At 40.1% G+C, this 17,988-nt stretch overlaps 1 protein-coding gene across 2 annotated transcripts; it reads right to left on the bottom strand.

Moving 5' to 3' along the window:
• Positions 1 to 7,931: 7,931 nt before the first annotated feature.
• Positions 7,932 to 17,978, bottom strand: klhl12 (kelch-like family member 12). 2 transcript variants are annotated; one of them, XM_061904019.1, is made up of 12 exons: positions 17,695 to 17,978; positions 17,004 to 17,230; positions 16,738 to 16,891; positions 16,444 to 16,661; positions 14,490 to 14,639; positions 14,292 to 14,406; positions 14,096 to 14,202; positions 12,112 to 12,307; positions 11,881 to 12,039; positions 11,709 to 11,807; positions 11,455 to 11,641; positions 7,932 to 8,652 (listed from the first exon to the last, which is right to left on the bottom strand). In XM_061904019.1, the coding sequence occupies exons 2-12, from the start codon at positions 17,184 to 17,186 to the stop codon at positions 8,526 to 8,528; spliced, it is 1,695 nt and encodes a 564-aa protein (XP_061760003.1). In that variant the 5' UTR covers positions 17,187 to 17,230; positions 17,695 to 17,978; the 3' UTR covers positions 7,932 to 8,525. The 2 variants fall into 2 exon arrangements, with proteins under 2 accessions (XP_061760003.1, XP_061760002.1); XM_061904018.1 differs by lacking the exon at positions 17,695 to 17,978 and adding an exon at positions 17,487 to 17,644.
• Positions 17,979 to 17,988: the final 10 nt, after the last annotated feature.

Here is a 17,988-nt window from a genome sequence, read left to right as displayed (position 1 = left end):
AAAACAGTCCTGATTAAAACGTTTGTTTTTGAGTGAACGAAAACAAATTTAAACTTTTCACTAATTGTCTCTTCCTGGTCTTCAAATTCATCATACTTCAACATGCAGAGCAGGCAGAGAGAAGAGCAGAATTACAATTTAATTCAATAATGTCCCACAGTTATGACTGTTTAATCCATCTTTGAAAATGCTGCCTGTGATGACCTGTCACACCATGTCACTGCAGGTCTCACGTACTGTCATGCTTCCTTAGTTTTGTGTTTATTTCCTGGTCATCGCTCTTATTTTAGTTCCACTTCCTGTCTGTTTCCCTGAGCCCTTTTTTCTCCTCACCTGTCGCTGATTGGCAACCTGGCCACACCTGGTCGCAGGCTTGTATTTATGCCTGCCTCGCCCTCCAGTGAGGGCTTGAGAACGGTTTTCGTGCAGGGGTAGGGAACCTATGGCTCTAGAGACAGATGTGTCTCTTTTGATGACTGCACCTGGCCTTCAGATAAATCTTATCTGACATTGCTTAACACGGTAAGTAATTAATAATTCCGCTGGTAATCACAGTGTCAAAAATAACGGTCAAAATATAAAACATTCTCATGCTTCCATCCGGTTTCTACCGCACCTGTTCAAGAAGTCGCATTAATGGTAAGACGTATTTTATTTATTGTTGGTTAGCTTCAGAATAACAATGTTATTAAAAAGAATAAGAGGCTCATTATTCTCTAAAAATGTTGGTCTTACTTAAAAATGTACGCATTTGGTTGTATTCAGTCTTAAAAAAAACATTATATGGCTCTCACGGAAATACTTTTTAAAATATTTGGCTTGTATGGCTCTCTCAGCCAAAATGGTTCCCGACCCCTGGTTTAGTGTGACCAATGTTACTGACTCTGTAAGATGCTTTTAGACTTAGACTTCCTTTATTGTCTTTCAAATTTGAACTTTACAATACAGGTAAGAACAAAATTGTGTTGCATTAGCTTGTGACAGTGTAGGATAAAAGAGCATTAAGGTGCAGAGTGTTTGCATTTACAAAACAAGGTGCATATATACAAACCCCGTTTCCATATGAGTTCGGAAATTGTATTAGATGTAAATATAAACGGACTACAATGATTTGAAAATCCCTTTCAATGCATGTTCAATTATATGCACTACAAAGACAAAATATTTTATGTTCAAATTCATAAACTTTATTTTTTTGCAAATAATAATTAATTTAGAATTTCATGGCTGAAACACGTGCCAAAGTAGTTGGGAAAGGGCATGTTCACCACTGTGTTACATCACCTTTTCTTTTAACAACACTCAATAAATGTTTGGGAACTGAGGAAACTAATTGTTGAAGCTTTGAAAGGGGAATTCTTTCCCATTCTTGTTTTATGTAGAGCTTCAGTCGTTAAACAGTCCGGGGTCTCCGCTGTTGTATTTTACACTTCATAATGTGCCACACATTTTCGATGAGAGACAGGTTTGAACTGCAGGCGGGCAAGGAAAGTACCCGCACTCTTTTTTTACGAAGCCACGCTGTTGTAACACTTGTCTTGCTGAAATAAGCAAGGGCGTCCATGATAACGTTGCTTGGATGACAACATATGTTGCTCCAAAACCTGTATGGACTTTTCAGCATTAATGGTGCCTTCACAGATGTGTAACTTAACAATGCCTTGGGCACTAATACACCCCCATACCATCACAGATGCTGGCTTTTCAACTTTGCGCCTATAACAATCCGAATGTTTATTTTCCTCTTAGTTTTGGAGGACACCACGTCCTCTGTTTCCAAATATAATTTGAAATGTGGACTCATCAGACCACAGAACACCTTTCCACTTTGCATCAGTCCATCGGCGGTGTTTCAGGATATTGTTGATACATGGGTTTGGCTTTGCATAGTAGAGTTTTAACTTGCACTTACAGATGTAGCGACCAACTGTAGTTACTGACAGTGGTTTTATGAAGTGTTCCTGAGCCCATGTGGTGATATCCTTTACACACTGATGTCGGTTTTTGATTCAGTAACACCTGAAGGATCAAAAGTCCGTAATATCATTGCTTACGTGCAGTGATTTCTCCAGATTCTCCAAACTTTTTGATGATTTTACGGACCGTAGATTGTAAAATCCCTAAATGCCTTGCAATAGCTTGTTGAAAAATGTTGTTCTAAAACTGTTCGACAATTTGCTTACAAAGTGGTGACCCTCACCCCATCCTTGTTTGTGAATTACTTAGCATTTCATGGAAAGTGCTTTTATACCCAATCATGGCACCCAACTGTTCCCAATTAGCCTGCACACCTGTGGGATGTTCCAAATTAGTGTTTGATGAGCATTCCTCAACTTTATCAGTATTTATTGCCACCTTTCCCAACTTCTTTGTCACGTGTTGCTGGGATCAAATTCTAAAGTTAATGATTATTTGCAAAAAAAAAAAAAAATGTTTATCAGTTTGAACATCAAATTTGTTGTCTTTGTAGCATATTCAAACGAATATGGGTTGAAAATGATTTGCAAATCATTGTATTCCGTTTATATTTACATTTAACACAATTTCCCAACTCATATGGAAACAGGGTTTGTAAATAGATAGATTACTGTACAGATAAATATATTGCACTTTTGCATATGCAGCCACGTTTACGAATGTATGTTTTATTTTTCTGTTATAGTTCAGCAAGATAATCCGTTTTTTAGAGGGAATTGAGGGGATTATTATGATGCGTTCAAGAGTCTTATGGCCTGAGGGAAGAAGCTGTTACAGAACCTGGAGGTTCTGCTTCGGAGGCTGCGGAACCTCTTTCCAGAGTCTCGCAGGGGGTGGGAGGAGCCTACTGATTTTCTGAGCCCTGGTCAGGCAGCAGCTTTTTGCAATCTGCTAGACTGATGTGCTTATGTTACCTAGCCGTGTTACAATAATTATCATACTTGCCAACCCTCCCGGATTTTCTGGGAGACTCCCGAAATTCAGCGCTTCTCCCAAAAACCCATCCATCCATCCATTTTTCTACCGCTTATTCCCTTTTGGGGTTGCGGGGGGCGCTGGCGTCTATCTCAGCCACTATCGGGCGGAAGGCGGTGTACACCCTGCACAAGTCGCCACCTCATCGCAGTCCCGAAAATCACCCGGGACAAATTTTCTCCCGAAAATCTCTCTCCAGCTCCATGCGGACCTGAGTGACGTGTCGACAGCCTGTTTTCACGTCCGCTTACCCACAATATAAACAGCATGTTTGCCCAATGACGTTATAACTGTAGAATGATCCAGGGCGAGTTGTTGGTTTCTTATGTGGGTTTATTGTTAGGCAGCTTCATTAACGTCCTCCCAGCGCGGGAACAACACACAAAAACAGTAGTCTGTTTTTGTCTATTGTAAAGCAGTTTGTCTGCCGTAAACAGCAATGTTGAGAAACAAGCATGGACAATTCAACCCTTAACTCAACAATGAGTAGATGAGTGTTATGTGTGTGTAATTTTGTAAATAAATGAACACTGAAATTCAAGTATTTATATATATATATATATATATATATATATATATATATATAAATACTTGAATTCTCTCTCTCTCTCTCTCTCTCTCTCTCTCTCTCTCTCTCTCTCTCTCTCTCTCTCTCTCTCTATATATATATATATATATATATATATATATAAATATAAATATAAATACTTGACTTGGTAAATCTAGCCATAAATATACTCCACCCCTCTTAACCACGCCCCTCCCGCCGCCGACCACGCCCTGGTCAGGCAGCGGCTTTTTGCAATTTCCTGGATAAGAGGAAGAGGAGTTCCGATTATCTTTTCCGCCGTCCTCACCACTCTCTGCAGAGACTTCCGGTCTGAGGAACTGCTGGCTCCAGTCCAGACAGAGATGCAGTTGGTCAGTAGGCTCTCTGTAGTACCTCTGTAGAATGTGGTGAGAATGAGGGAAGAGAGTTGTGCTCTTTTCATCCGACGCAAAAAGTGCATGCGCTGCTGAGCTCTTTTTACAAGAGCTCTGACGTGTAGGGACCAGGTCATATTGTCAGTTATCTGCAACCCCAGCAACTTGGTGCTGCTTACGATCTCCACCACTGTGCCGTTGACGAAGAGTGGATTGTGGCTGAACTGGTGCTTCCTGAAGTCGACGATGATCTCCTTAGTCTTGTCGTTGTTCAGGACCAGGTTGTTGGTTCTGCACCAGTCAACCAGATGTTTCACCTTCTCTCTGTAATCACTGACGTTGTTATAATATACTGTTTGTTGATTTTGCTCAGCGGGTCAATGGTATTTGGATAATAGATTTTAATTGTGTTGTACCTCAACTTAAAATAGTTTTGGGATAAGAGCTTCTTCTAGGGCATGGGTGTCAAACTCTGGCCCACGGGCCAAATTTGGCCCACCGTGTAATTTAATTTGGCACTTGAGGCAATATCAAATTAACATTAGAGCTGGCCCGCCGGTATTATAACACCGCATTCACCGCTAATACTCATACTTACCAACCCTCCCGATTTTCCCGGGAGACTCCCGAATTTCAGTGCCCTTGCCGAAAATCACCCGGGGCAACCATTCTCCCGAATTTCTCTAGATTTCCACCCAAACAACATCATTGGGGACGTGTCTTAAAGGCACTGCATTCAACGTCCTCTACAACCTGTCGTCCCGTCCGCTTTTTTCCATACAAACATTGTGTCGGCCCAGTCACATTCTATATGCGGACTTTACACACAAACAAGTGAATGCAAAACATACTTGGTCAACCGCCATACAGGTCACACTGAGGGTGGCCGTATAAACAACCTTAACACCGTTACAAATATGCGACACACTGTGAACCCACACCAAACAAGAATGACAACCACATTTAGGGAGAACATCCGCACCGTACCCCAACATAAACACAACGGAACAAATACCCAGACCCCCTTGCAGCACTAACTCTTCCGGGATGCTACAATATTTGAAAATCGACTTTGCATGTCACTATAAAGTTATACAAGCCTTGCTCGTTCAATATTCAATGCAAAACTTGTTTGGGTCCCTATTAAAAGGTTAATTTGTTCAACCTTGGCCCGCGGCTTTCTTCAGTTTAAAATTTTGGCCCACTCTGTATTTGAGTTTGACACCCCTGTTCTAGGGTAATGGTTATGCTTGAGGATAGGTTGCACTCAAAAGTTTACGTTACAAATATCCCCGCCATTAGTTGGCGTAGCAAATGTCTAAGGGAATTCCGTAACTTCAGACCGAAACATTTGGTCTTACTCACTAGCAATAGCTTACGGCCAGAGATCGACATAACTTAATTTTCACAAGCATGTGAAGGAAGAACATGAGTGTGAAGGATAGTTCTGAGAAGAAGTGACTCATACTTATTGAATTAAAAAAAAAAAAAAAAATCACCAAAAACATGACCGAGTGTGTCGCTAACTTGGCAAAGCATCCATCCATCCATTTTCTACCGCTTATTCCCTTTCGGGGTCGCGGGGGGCGCTGGCGCCTATCTCAGCTACAATCGGGCGGAAGGCAGGGTACACCCTGGACAAGTCGCCACCTCATCGCAGGGCCAACACAGATAGACAGACAACATTCACACTCACATTCACACACTAGGGCCAATTTAGTGTTGCCAATCAACCTATCCCCAGGTGCATGTCTTTGGAAGTGGGAGGAAGCCGGAGTACCCGGAGGGAACCCACGCATTCACGGGGAGAACATGCAAACTCCACACAGAAAGATCCCGAGCCTGGATTTGAACCCAGGACTGCAGGAACTTCGTATTGTGAGGCAGACGCACTAACCCCTCTGCCACCGTGAAGCAATTTGAATGTATCACTGCTGGTCTGCACCATACTGAAGCAAAGTGAGTCAAACATCAGCCAAGGATGTTAAAATAATACAGTATCCAAACGTTGGACATTTATTGATGAAATATGGAAAAGCTGCTGATGCTGTCTATGACAGTGACGCAGATGGAAGGAGATACTGTAGAAGTCCATTTTCCAATGTAAAGGCTGTACATTATTATTGTATTACTTCATGAAACTACTACAGCTGTTTGTAGTTCATTCTATTCTTTTCAATTTTCAGAAAATATATTTTGTCTGTAAAAGTTAATAAAAAATAAATTAAAAAATAAAACTCTGATGTTTATAGGGGGTCAAGCCCCAATTAAATCAATTTCAGGATGTGTCTGACGTACAAATGTTTTGAGTTAAGAGCTTTGTCAAAAAAACACAAAATGAGGTACTACTGTACGTGGATGAAAATCCTTGCCAGCTAATTTCACTTGCTGGTAGTTTTATCGTAGGATTCTTAACCATTCAAGTTTAAATACATTTATCTGAAAGTGAGCAATATGAAATTAAGTGTATGGAGCCCTATACACATATTCCGTATTTTACTTCAGTCAGCATTTATCAGTGTTGTTTAAAGTTACACATGCACATATCAACAACTGTCCTTGTTTAAAACAGGACGTGGTATTAAAGTTGTTTTTGTCCCTAATTCTGATACAAGTTAGTTTCATGAGAGAATGTAATTCCAGAATAACCCAAAAAAAGTTTTCTAATCTGGCTGTCTTGTTCTTGTAGTTATTGAGGATTTGCGAATCATTTCCCCCATATTTTTTTATATTACACCCTCATTCCAAAATGGAATACATTCATTTTGTTCTTAAAATTCTACAGACAATACCCCATAAAGACTATGATTTTTTTTATTGAACATTTTTACAATTTTTGCTAATTTATGAAAAATTTAAAAAAAAAACATACCAAAATAATACTTGCACGCATGTATTCACAGCCTTTGCTCAATACTTTGTTGATGCACATTTGGCAGCAACTACAGCCTCAAATTTATGAATATTATGCCTCCAGCTGGACACACCTATCTTTGGGCAGTTTCGCCCATTCGTCTTTGCCAATTCCTCTTTGACACACATCTCAACCTCCATCAGGTTGGATGTGAAGCATTGGTTTTCATCCAGCATGTCTCTGTACATGTGATTTTTTTGTATTTTCTTTTTAATACATTTGCATATTTTGTTTCGAAAAAAATCTGCGATGAGGTGGCGACTTGTCCAGGGTGTAGCCCGCCTTCCGCCCGATTGTAGCTGAGATAGGCACCAGGGCCGCCCTTAACCCCAAAGGGAATAAGCGGAAGGAAATGGATGGATGGAACTTCGTATTGTCATTATGGGTTATTGTTTGTAGAATTTTGAGGACACAATAAACTCATTCCATTTTGGAATAAGGCTGTAACAAAACAACATGTGGAAAAAGTGAGGCGCTGTGAGTACTTTCTGGATGCACTGAATGCAGTAAATGTTTTTTTTCTTCACCATGAAAATGATTATGAAAACACACAAAACATCATTCATAGGTCAGACCTCAAGACTAAGTAAAAAATGTCTTTCACTTACTAAAGATAAACACACTCGACCATAAACAAAAAATGCAAGTAAAGGTGACTACAGTAAAATATAGCAAAGCATCTCGAGTCCAAACTCAGAATTTGGTATTTTTAAAGTTACCGATACCAATTGCAAGTTATTTTCATCTATCTATCCATCCATCTGGAGCCTATCTCAGCTGCATTTGGGTGAAATTATTTGATCTAATAATAATTTGATTTAATTATTTGAAATTAGTTTTATTTTTTTTAAAGTAATGGTACATGTAAATGCTATATTTTTTTTAATAAACTTCTTCCTTCAATTATTCCCTATTTGTTTATTTTAAATCCATAGAATTTTTTTTCTTTAAATGTTGAGTGATAATTATTGAGGAGTTTAAGGCCCCAATTACATTTTTCACCAGGCAATAATGATCATATACAGTGTAATCAATAGTCAAAAACAATACTATGGGTAGTAGGAGTTGGAAGTCAACATGACAAATGAGTTTCTGGACTGGTGCTGCATTACATTAAACATAAAGCTAAGATGATATCAAGTGTCAATTGGGTGTGTTTATTAACTTTTTAAGCAATAGTGAAGTTACATATTTAAACGGAAATGATTGAGCAGGAAACAAATGACATGCACTTCGGATGTTTGTCATTTTCAAGAAAATAATCTAACTGGTACAATTCAGTTATTTGAAAACAATATTCATCTCTAACATGAATGAAAACATTTTATTAAGAGGTTTCAAAAAGCAATTTTAATCAATAGCATTTGCCAAGTCTTTGCATTTCTAAGTAAGCAAATGGCGCATTAACAAGAGGCACTATGAATGTTCACCCCACGATGTAGCCAGAGTTTAAAGGCGCATAGCAGCTCTCCATTGTTCATGTTTTCCGATGATGTGTACAAATATATTGCACTTGGAGGACAAATTGAAAAAAACAGTATTACAGCTGTGGATACGGCCACGAAAGAGTCATGCAAATGACGATGGGCTCCAGTTGGTGATTGACCACAGCCAAGCTCTATCTCTGTAGCAGCATTCATGGCAAAAGGTCCAGCTTCATTTTCGTAGCATTGAATCACATTCTTGCTGCCTATCCTTAACGCCACTTGTGGTTCTTTGAGTTCTCAGGTAGAGATCACTTTTCTCGTAGAACACAGACTCCTGCATCGCACCGCTGCGTCACCATGGAGGTAACCACCTCCCAGGAGTCAATAACCGGGTCGTAACATTCAATGCTGCTGAGTAGAGAGTTCCCGTCGTATCTAAAACAACCAGAAAAGAGGCACAGTGTGATCAAATATAGTAAGAGCTAGCAGATGAAATATCCATCCATCCATTTTCTACCGCTTATTCCCTTTCGGGGTCACGGGGGGCGCTGGTGCCTATCTCAGCTACAATCGGGCGGAAGGCAGGGTACACCCTGGACAAGTCGCCACCTCATCGCAGGGCCAACACAGATAGACAGACAACATTCACACTCACATTCACACACTAGGGCCAATTTAGTGTTGCCAATCAACCTATCCCCAGGTGCATGTCTTTGGAGGTGGGAGGAAGCCGGAGTACCCGGAGGGAACCCAATGATAATAAAAATTGATCTGGAACTCTAACACACTGTTTTTTGCATAAAGAAGCACATGTCAAATCTAAATTATTGGATGACAAGCCGCTTTATATAAAATTTGATATATATAAAATTTTATCCCAAACGTATTTTGCCACTGTGTCCTTGGGCAAAATACTTTACCCACCTTCTCCCAGTACCACCCACACTGGTTTAAATGTAACTTACAAACCATATGAGTTGGGAAATTGTGTTAGATGTAAATATAAACGGAATACAATTATTTGCAAATCATTTTCAACCCATATTCAGTTCAATATGCTACAAAGACAACATATTTGATGTTCAAACTGATAAACATTTAATTTTTGCAAATAATCATCAACTTTAGAATTTGATGCCAGCAACACGTGACAAAGAAGTTGGGAAAGGTGGCAATAAATACTGATAAAGTTGAGGAATGCTCATCAAACACTTATTTGGAACATCCCACAGGTGTGCAGGCTAATTGGGAACAGGTGGGTGCCATGATTGGGTATAAAAACAGCTTCCCAAAAAATGCTCAGTCTTTCACAAGAAAGGATGGGGCGAGGTACACCCCTTTGTCCACAACTGCGTGAGCAAATAGTCAAACAGTTTAAGAACAACGTTTCTCAAAGTGCAATTGCAAAAAAATTTAGGGATTTCAACATCTACGGTCCATAATATCATCAAAATGTTCAGAGAATCTGGAGAATCCATAATATCATCAAAATGTTGAGAGAATCTGGAGAAATCACTCCAGTGGCATGGCCGGAAACCAACATTGAATGACCGTGACCTTCGATCCCTCAGATTGCACTGTATCAAAAAACGACATCAATCTCTAAAGGATATCACCAGATGGGCTCAGGAACACTTCAGAAAACTACTGTCACTAAATACAGTTTGTTGCTATTTCTGTAAGTGCTCATTAAAGCTCTACTATGCAAAGCGAAAGCCATTTATCAACAACATCCAGAAACGCCGCCGGCTTCTTTGGGCCCGAGATCATCTAAGATGGACTGATGCAAAGTGGAAAAGTGATCTGTGGTCTGACGAGTCCACATTTCAAATTGTTTTTGGAAACTGTGGACATTTGTGTCCTCGGGAACAAAGAGGAAAAGAACCATCCGTATTGTTGTAGACGCAAAGTTCAAAAGCCAGCATCTGTGATGGTATGGGGGTGCATTAGTGGCCAAGGCATGGGTAACTTACACATCTGTGAAGGCACCTTTAATGCTGAAAAGGTACATACAGGTTTTGGAACAACATATACTGCCATTCAAGCAACGTTATCATGGACGCCCCTGCTTATTTCAGGAAGACAATGCCACACCACGTGTTACAACAGCGTGGCTTCATAGTAAAGCGTGTGGGTAACAGACTGGACTGCCTGTAGTCCAGACCTGTCTGCTATTGAAAATGTTGAAGCCTAAACTATGACAACAGAGACCCCGGACTGTTGAACAACTTAAACAGTACATCAAGCAAGAATGAGAAAGAATTCAACCTGAAAAGCTTCAAAAATGTGTCGCCTCAGTTCCCAAACGTTTATTGAGTGTTGTTAAAAGAAAAGGTGATGTAACACAGAGTTGAACATGCCCTTTCCCAACTTCTTTGGCATGTGTTACAGCCATGGAATTCTAAGTTAATTATTATTTGCATAAAAAATAAGGTTTATGAGTTTGAACATCAAATATCTTGTTATTGTAGTGCATTCAATTGAATATGGGTTGAAAAGGATTTGCAAATAGTTGTATTCCGTTTAGATTTACATCTAACACAATTTCCCAACTCATATGGAAACGGGTTTGTAGATAATGGGTTTCACTATGTAGAGCGCTTTAAGCCACTAGAGCAAAGCGCTATATATATATATATATATATATATATATATACACTCACACACACACACACACAATTCACTTCACTTCACATATTAGATTGTGAACTTCCTAATATTTTGGTTTAACACTGAACTGCGGGGAACATGAATTAAAAACTAAACATTTTTTAATAAATCAACATACAGCTTAATCCACATGACAACTATTTAAACAATAGGTGAGGTATAATATTTTAACAGCCTTCAACTGTCATTTCTTGGGATCACCTTTTCTATTTACCTCTAGCAAGTGCTAAACATGACATTGTTGGATAAACAGCATTTACACAGACATATTTACCTCATGTGTATGTATGTACAGTATGTTACATTCTACATAAGTAATGCTGCAAACTACCGGAAAAGGAAAAACATGACATTGGTGTCATGTTTTTTCCACTAATAGGAATCACATTTTACTCTCAATGTAAACAGTCAGCCAGAAAAAAATATGATTTAAAAATGAATTAGATTTGGGCCACTTCGGCCTACAGTGCAAATGTAGACATTGCGTTTTGTGCACCCCTTCGAGGCACTTGTGATTAAGGGCTACATAAGTAAACTTTGATTGTTAAAACACTGGGAAAACCTTACCCAGCAATGGCATAGAGGCGTCCTCTGAGGACAGTTGCTCCTACATAGCATCGAGGAGTGGTCATACTGGTCACAGTGGTCCAATAGTCTGTTCTGATGTTATAGACCTCAACAGAGTCGAGGTGCGAAACACCATCAAAGCCTCCAACCACATATATGTGGTCATTGAGTAAAGCCACACCGGCCCCTGAAACAACACAACATTATAGTTGTTCACACATTCCGCACCTGTAATTCGCATCCTGGGAACCCACCCGAGCGCTTTGTGGCCATCGGGGTAACACTTGTCCAGTGGCCTGTGTGGGGGTCATACCGCTCTACTGAATTCAGTATATTGAGTCCGTCATATCCACCTTTGAGGAAATATTAAAGAGTTTTCATAATTCAATGAACGTGACTCAAGAGAGACAACAAAGTGTGTCCTACCCAGACAGTATATCAGTCCACTGGCCACTACCAGACCAGCACCTTCTCTAGCTGTCTGCATATCTCCCAGCATGCTCCACTGGTCAATATTAGGGTCATATCGTTCCATGCTTGTGTGGCGTCTGCTGCCATCAAAGCCACCAGCAACATAGATCATGTCTGATGGAGGAAAAATACAATTAAATAAGTTTTTACTAATTTCTGTGTACGATGGGTTACACAAAAGCTCACCTCCAAGAGTTGTGGCGCCAGCGAGGCCACGCCGCACATTCATGGTAGCAACAGTGTACCACACACCATCCTCGTCTGCCGTGTAGTCCAGACACTCCACAGAGCTGAGCCTTGACCGTCCATCATAACCTCCAATCACATAAACCCGATCATGGAGAGACACTGTGGCAACGTAACGCCTTTTCCTTGCAATGTTCTGCAAAAACAATGTGCTCATTAGCGATATTGTAAAAAATTGCAGCTGATGAGCATGAATGAAAAAAAGAAAATGATTTATATTTTCCTTGTTTTCACATGTTTTTTGCCTTCTGGTTGACTGCGGTGCCGTGCTTTTTGGTGCTTTTTTGTAAACTCTCAGATACACCTCAGGGGAGTTTTGCACCAGAAACCAGCTGCTGGCTCTCAGCCACACCGTAGTCCGTATAAATAAAACCATAGGCGATGCGGAGGAATAGACCGGCCTGCGGAGCTAGAGTTGAGCGTCAGGTTGGACGAGTTTAAAGGAGCCCTGGCCTAATGAGCATGCATTGGACACTTCGGTTACCCAGGATGGATTCTCGCTCATAAGCGTGGATCGGGCTGAGAGCTAGTGGGCAGCCTGGGACGTAGTTGGCTCTCTTGGTTGTTTTGTTAGTATAGAATAGGATATAGACTTTGTTCATCCTCCAATGGGGAAATCATGTGGTTGCAGTGTAGATGCAAAAGGTGAACCAAACCCAGGTAAAACACATGAAAACAAGAGGGGAAGCTAAAAAGAACACACAGGACATAAAACGGCTTAAAAAGAGCAGAGCTGATGCAACCAGCTGCCACTTTAGTAGCGCTATTTCTACATACAAAGTTAAACAACAAAAAAACTAAAACTGCTATCAAATATACATATTAAACACAAACGAACAAAGCAACCAAGAGAGCTGCCTCTGTCTGAGACTGCGTTGCGTGCCTTTGTACAGTGTAATCGTATGTGCCCAATATGTATCATTTATTGCTCTTTTTTTGTCGTTTCACTTTTGCAGCTGGAAAGTGGCAGCTGGCTACATCCGCTCAGTGATCTTTCAATGTTTCCCTCTTGTTTGCATGTGTTTTACCTTATTTCTTGTGGACTTTTTGATTCTGCACTGTCTAGCCATCCATTTCTACCGCCTGTCCATCTCGGGCTTGCAGGGTGCTGGAACCTATCCCACTGCACTGCAACCACATAATTTTCCCATTGTGGGACAAATAAAGTCTATTGTATTTTAACACCCTCCTACATGTACACGGTTTGTTTACTTCAGTAACTTTTTGGATAAATTGTACTTGTCGGAGTACAGGTAGGTTTATTGCAAAATACTTCTTACTTTTACTTGGGTATTTTAGTAATTTGTATAATTTTATTGATTACCGCTTTCAAAGGCTCATTAGAGAGACCACTTCCAGCGTGCAGTCTACACAAATCCGACGTGCAGTCTACACAATCATAATCGCAATCGTATGTGCGCAATATCTATTATTTATTGCTAAATTTTATTTTTTTCGTTGTGTTTTACTTTGTTATGTTATGTTATTTTCATTTATTATGCGCTTCCCAACCAAATGTTACATCAGCCGGGGGCACATCCCAAGTAGAGAAACAAATTTTTTTAAGAAAAAATTAAAATATTTAAAATAAAAAGAACTGTATGAACAAATGGCCTCTCTAAAGTGGCAGGTGGTTGCATCAGCGCTGTACTCCTTTAATATCCTATATGTCCTTTGAGGTTTCCTTCTTGTTCTAATGTGTTTTTTAATATTATCTTTGTGGACTTTTTGCATCTGCACTGCAACATATTTTTCTCTTTGTGGGACGTATAAAGTATCCAATCCTATCCTATCCTATAACCGAGACTGTGTACAAAAAACAGGCTTTATTTTTGGTTGAATTATACGAAAAGTGAGGTGTACGAACACTAAGGTTTGACTGTGTAGATACTTGCCAGGATAGTTGTTTCAATTATAAACTTACTGGAAGAAAGCTCCACTCTCGCGTTTTCGGGTCATATTTCTCAACTACGTCAATTGGTGATTGTTGGCTGCCAAATCCACCAATGACCAGAAGGATTTCTTTAGCACCTGAACAAATAGCAGAAACCATTGTTGGTGTAAACAGCAGTGTGGATGACAAACAGGATGCAACGAAAACTAACACCAAGACTGCTAACCTAATCTAGCTTGTGTGCGCGGGCCTTGCATCTCGCTCCTCAGCTCTGGTCTCAGATGGAATTTCTTTGCTTCATCAACAAGGTCTCGACACGGCAGGCTGCTGCGTACAAGGGGCTAATACGTGCCAGAGCGTGCTTGACTATGCCAAATGCATCGGCACATATTTGTTAACGAAAAGAACCTGTGGCGGGTCTCACCTCGGCATCAATGACATCCGTAATGTAGCGCGGGGTCAGCAGGGGCATTCGGACGAACACCAGCATGTCTGGCAAATGTGGCTCTCTCTCTTTTCGGTTGTGTTTGACCCAGTTTAGCACAGCTTCAAATACAGGCTCCTCTGAATCCACCTAGAAACAAAACACACAACAGAAGAAATTATGTCTCTGAATGTTTGTCTTGACAAATACAAGTCAATAGTAATAATAAAATATTAATAAAATATTAAACTATAAAAATGTCAATGTAAAACCATTACTCACTTTGACTGGAGTTAAAGCTGACATTAAAACAATTGAAAGTTGATTGAAAATTATGATAAACTCTGTTGCCGCCAAAATAAATTATGTCCATGCTTGAGGACAACGATCATTTTTAGGCAATTGTTCTTATTTCCAGAGACAAATTTTCTTTGGGGCAATACAACAAAAATAAACTCAATGTTTTGCTATTTTTTTTCCCCACAAGATACATGACGAGCTGAAATGTCTTAAGTGAGCTATTTTATAAATCATTGTGTGATCATAACTTAGTTTTTGCAAAGGAGGCATGTGGTTGAGGACAGGAATTTCCTGAGCACTTAAAACTTGCTTTTCTTCACTGCAATTTCAATGTGACTGCAATCGGTAATAATATGCAACAGTGGGAACTGTGGGCGAACAGGCTGAGACCACGGCCGGTTTATACTTGCTTTTCTTTCTCCGTACTCAGGGTTTTGTCTTACAACAGGAGAACTGTGACAGTTTGGCTCTGACAATTAAAACAAAAGTCTCAACATAAGTAGCCATTCATATTAAGCTTTAAAGGCCTACTGAAATTCGATTTTCTTATTTAAACGGGGATAGCAGGTCCATTCTATGTGTCATACCTGATCATTTTGCGATATTGCCATATTTAGGCTGAAAGGATTTAGTAGAGAACATCCACGATAAAGTTCGCAAGTGGAGTAAAGCCCTGCCTCTACCGGAAGTCGCAGACGATGATGTCACATGTTGAGTTCTCATATATTCACATTGATTTTAATGCGAGCCTCCAATAAAAACAGCCATTCAGACTGAGAAAACGACAATTTCCCCATTAATTTGAGCGAGGGTGAAAGATTCGTGTTTGAGGATATTGATAGCGACGGACTAGAAAAAAAAAAAAAACGCGATTGCAATCGCGTTGCATTGAGACGGATTCATATGTTTTTAGACACATTTACTAGGATAATTCTGGGAAATCCCTTATCCTTCTATTGTGTTGCTAGCGTTTTAGTGAGTTTAACTGTACCTGATAGTCGGATGTGTACATCCACGGCCGGGTGTTGACGCGCAGTGTCTCAGGGAAGTCGACGGCAGCTGTACGGGAGGCGCAAGCTCAGGTGATATCCGGTAAGAGGCGACTTTTTAACCCCAATTTTCTCACCGAAACCTGCTGGTTGACATGTAGTTGGGATCCATGTCTGATCCATACTAAATTTTCACCTCCGTGAATTTTAAACAAGGAATGTGTGTTTGTGTTGCTAAAGCTTCCCAACTCCGTCTTTCTACTTTGACTTCTCCAATATTTATTGAAGAAGTCAATAAATTGCTGAATCTTGCAAAAGATTCAGTAATTATGCCGTTAAAGCAGACGACTTTTAGCTGTGTGTGTACGCAGCGCTCATATTCATAACAGCCCGTGATGTCACGCGTACACGTCATCATTACGCGACGTTTTCAAGAAAAAAGTCCCGGGAAATTTAAAATTGCATTTTAGTAAACTAAAAGGGCCGTATTGGCATGTGTTGCAATGTTAATATTTCATCATTGATGTATAAACTATCAGACTGCATGGTGGGTAGTAGTGGGTTTCAGTAGGCCTTTAAGAGCAAACATCTTATAACGGCTTATATTTGACGTTTCCAGCAACTGTGGTTATGACACAAAAAACATAATCCCCCTTTTTTCTCACCTGGATTTCATCACATTTTATGAGCTTTTCTACTTCTGTCTGGCTCAGAAGCATGAACTCCTCGTGCTGAACCACCTCAGAGAAATGCTTTTGGGAAAAGAGCTCGGCAGCTTGCATCAAGTCGAGACAATTGTGGGTGTCAGCAAAGTCACGTATGCCCAGGCAGTTTGACGGGTCGAGTTGACTCTCCAAAAATTCACAACACGCTCTTTTCACCCCTGAAAAAAAACATGTGTTACTGGAGACGCACACATCTTTAACCGCTGATTTAGCCAGTATAATTTTAACAGTAACCTTTAAGTTGAAGCAAGCACGCTGCTGGTAGGAGTTCTTGAACATTCTCCACAGTAACCAGCACTGTCTCTGTGTACACAAAATCCAGCAGGATCTCCATAGTTGATGCTGTGAGTCCCTGAATGTCCACAAATGATTTCCCCTTTTCTGAAAGCTAACAAACAATAATATAAAGCTAAATTGCCTTATTTCTGTCCTTTATAGGTCTCTTTCATTGGAATTGTAAACTGTATAACAGGCTTTATGATGATCAGTTTGATGGTTACCTCACTGGTGAACATGGCACAGAAATAGTCACTGCAGGCAGCTAAGACAATCCTGTGAGCTGGAAACTGACCATTTTCCACCCTTAAAGTTATATCGCACAGTGTGTTGCTCTTGCGGAGAGAGTTCATGGCATTGAGGATGGACTTGGCGTGGGAGTTGGTCATGATGTCCTTGGGAGCCATGCTGCATTGAGAGTCTTCCAGTGCTCTCAAACCACTCCAAGAATCTAAATGACATGAAATGGTATTCTTACTTGAGAATATATATGAAAATGCGATTTAAATATTGTAATTATATGGATAGGTGGTTCAATTTATATTATAATACCGCCTTGCAAAAAAAAAAAAAAAATACAGTTGAATGTTTGTAGGTAGTATGATCAACGTTCGTGTAAATTTGTTTACTGGCTACATTATTTCTATCAAAGGAACATATTTGAAAATAGATTTTTTTTTTGATGTGTCATGGAAAATGCAACTTACCGTTAAACGATTTCAATACTTTTTCCACCACAGGGAGGCAATAACTATAGCTACACATCAGCTAGCAGCCAAAGGACAGAAGAAGGCTAACGCCGACGCTAGACAACAGCCACAGAAATACAGCCATAGAAAGTCAGCCGCTGGCCAGAAGAGGACATCACACGAAGCCACACACACAAGGGAGCTTTTAACAAAGTGAACATAATACCTGTCGCTGTGTCAAAGCTGAATCAAAGCGTCAAGCTAAAAAGTTTCTTTGCTAGCAAGCCTTTGCATCAAAGCTCCTTGTCTCAGACAGCTTGGATAAAGCCTTTGAACTCTCCTCAGTGCATGTTGACAGATCACAAAATCCTCGCATTTTCAAACTTTAGAAAATGTGTCCAAATCTCAATTTACACCAAGAACATTTTTTTAAAGAGCTGCAGTTCTTAATGGCTCCACTGACTGGCTGAACGTAAACACACCACGACGTACGTGTACGTGCACGCGCACGCTACACGAG

This window comes from Nerophis ophidion, linkage group LG06 (assembly GCF_033978795.1).
Source record: "Nerophis ophidion isolate RoL-2023_Sa linkage group LG06, RoL_Noph_v1.0, whole genome shotgun sequence".
NCBI lineage: Eukaryota > Metazoa > Chordata > Actinopteri > Syngnathiformes > Syngnathidae > Nerophis > Nerophis ophidion.
The sequence above is the reverse complement of the archived record's forward strand: the minus strand, read 5'-3'. Positions and strand labels throughout refer to the sequence as shown.

What these genes read in the sequence shown, in the direction of transcription:
- klhl12 (XM_061904018.1), bottom strand. Translation starts at nt 17,544, where the DNA reads ATGTGTAGCTATAGTTATTGCCTCCCTGTGGTGGAAAAAGTATTGAAA. An exon ending in GTGCCATGTTCACCAGTGAG is followed by an intron (nt 16,892 to 17,003) that starts GTAACCATCAAA and finishes ATTGTTTGTTAG; the next exon opens with CTTTCAGAAAAGGGGAAATC. An exon ending in TAAAATGTGATGAAATCCAG is followed by an intron (nt 14,640 to 16,443) that starts GTGAGAAAAAAG and finishes TTTTGTTTCTAG; the next exon opens with GTGGATTCAGAGGAGCCTGT.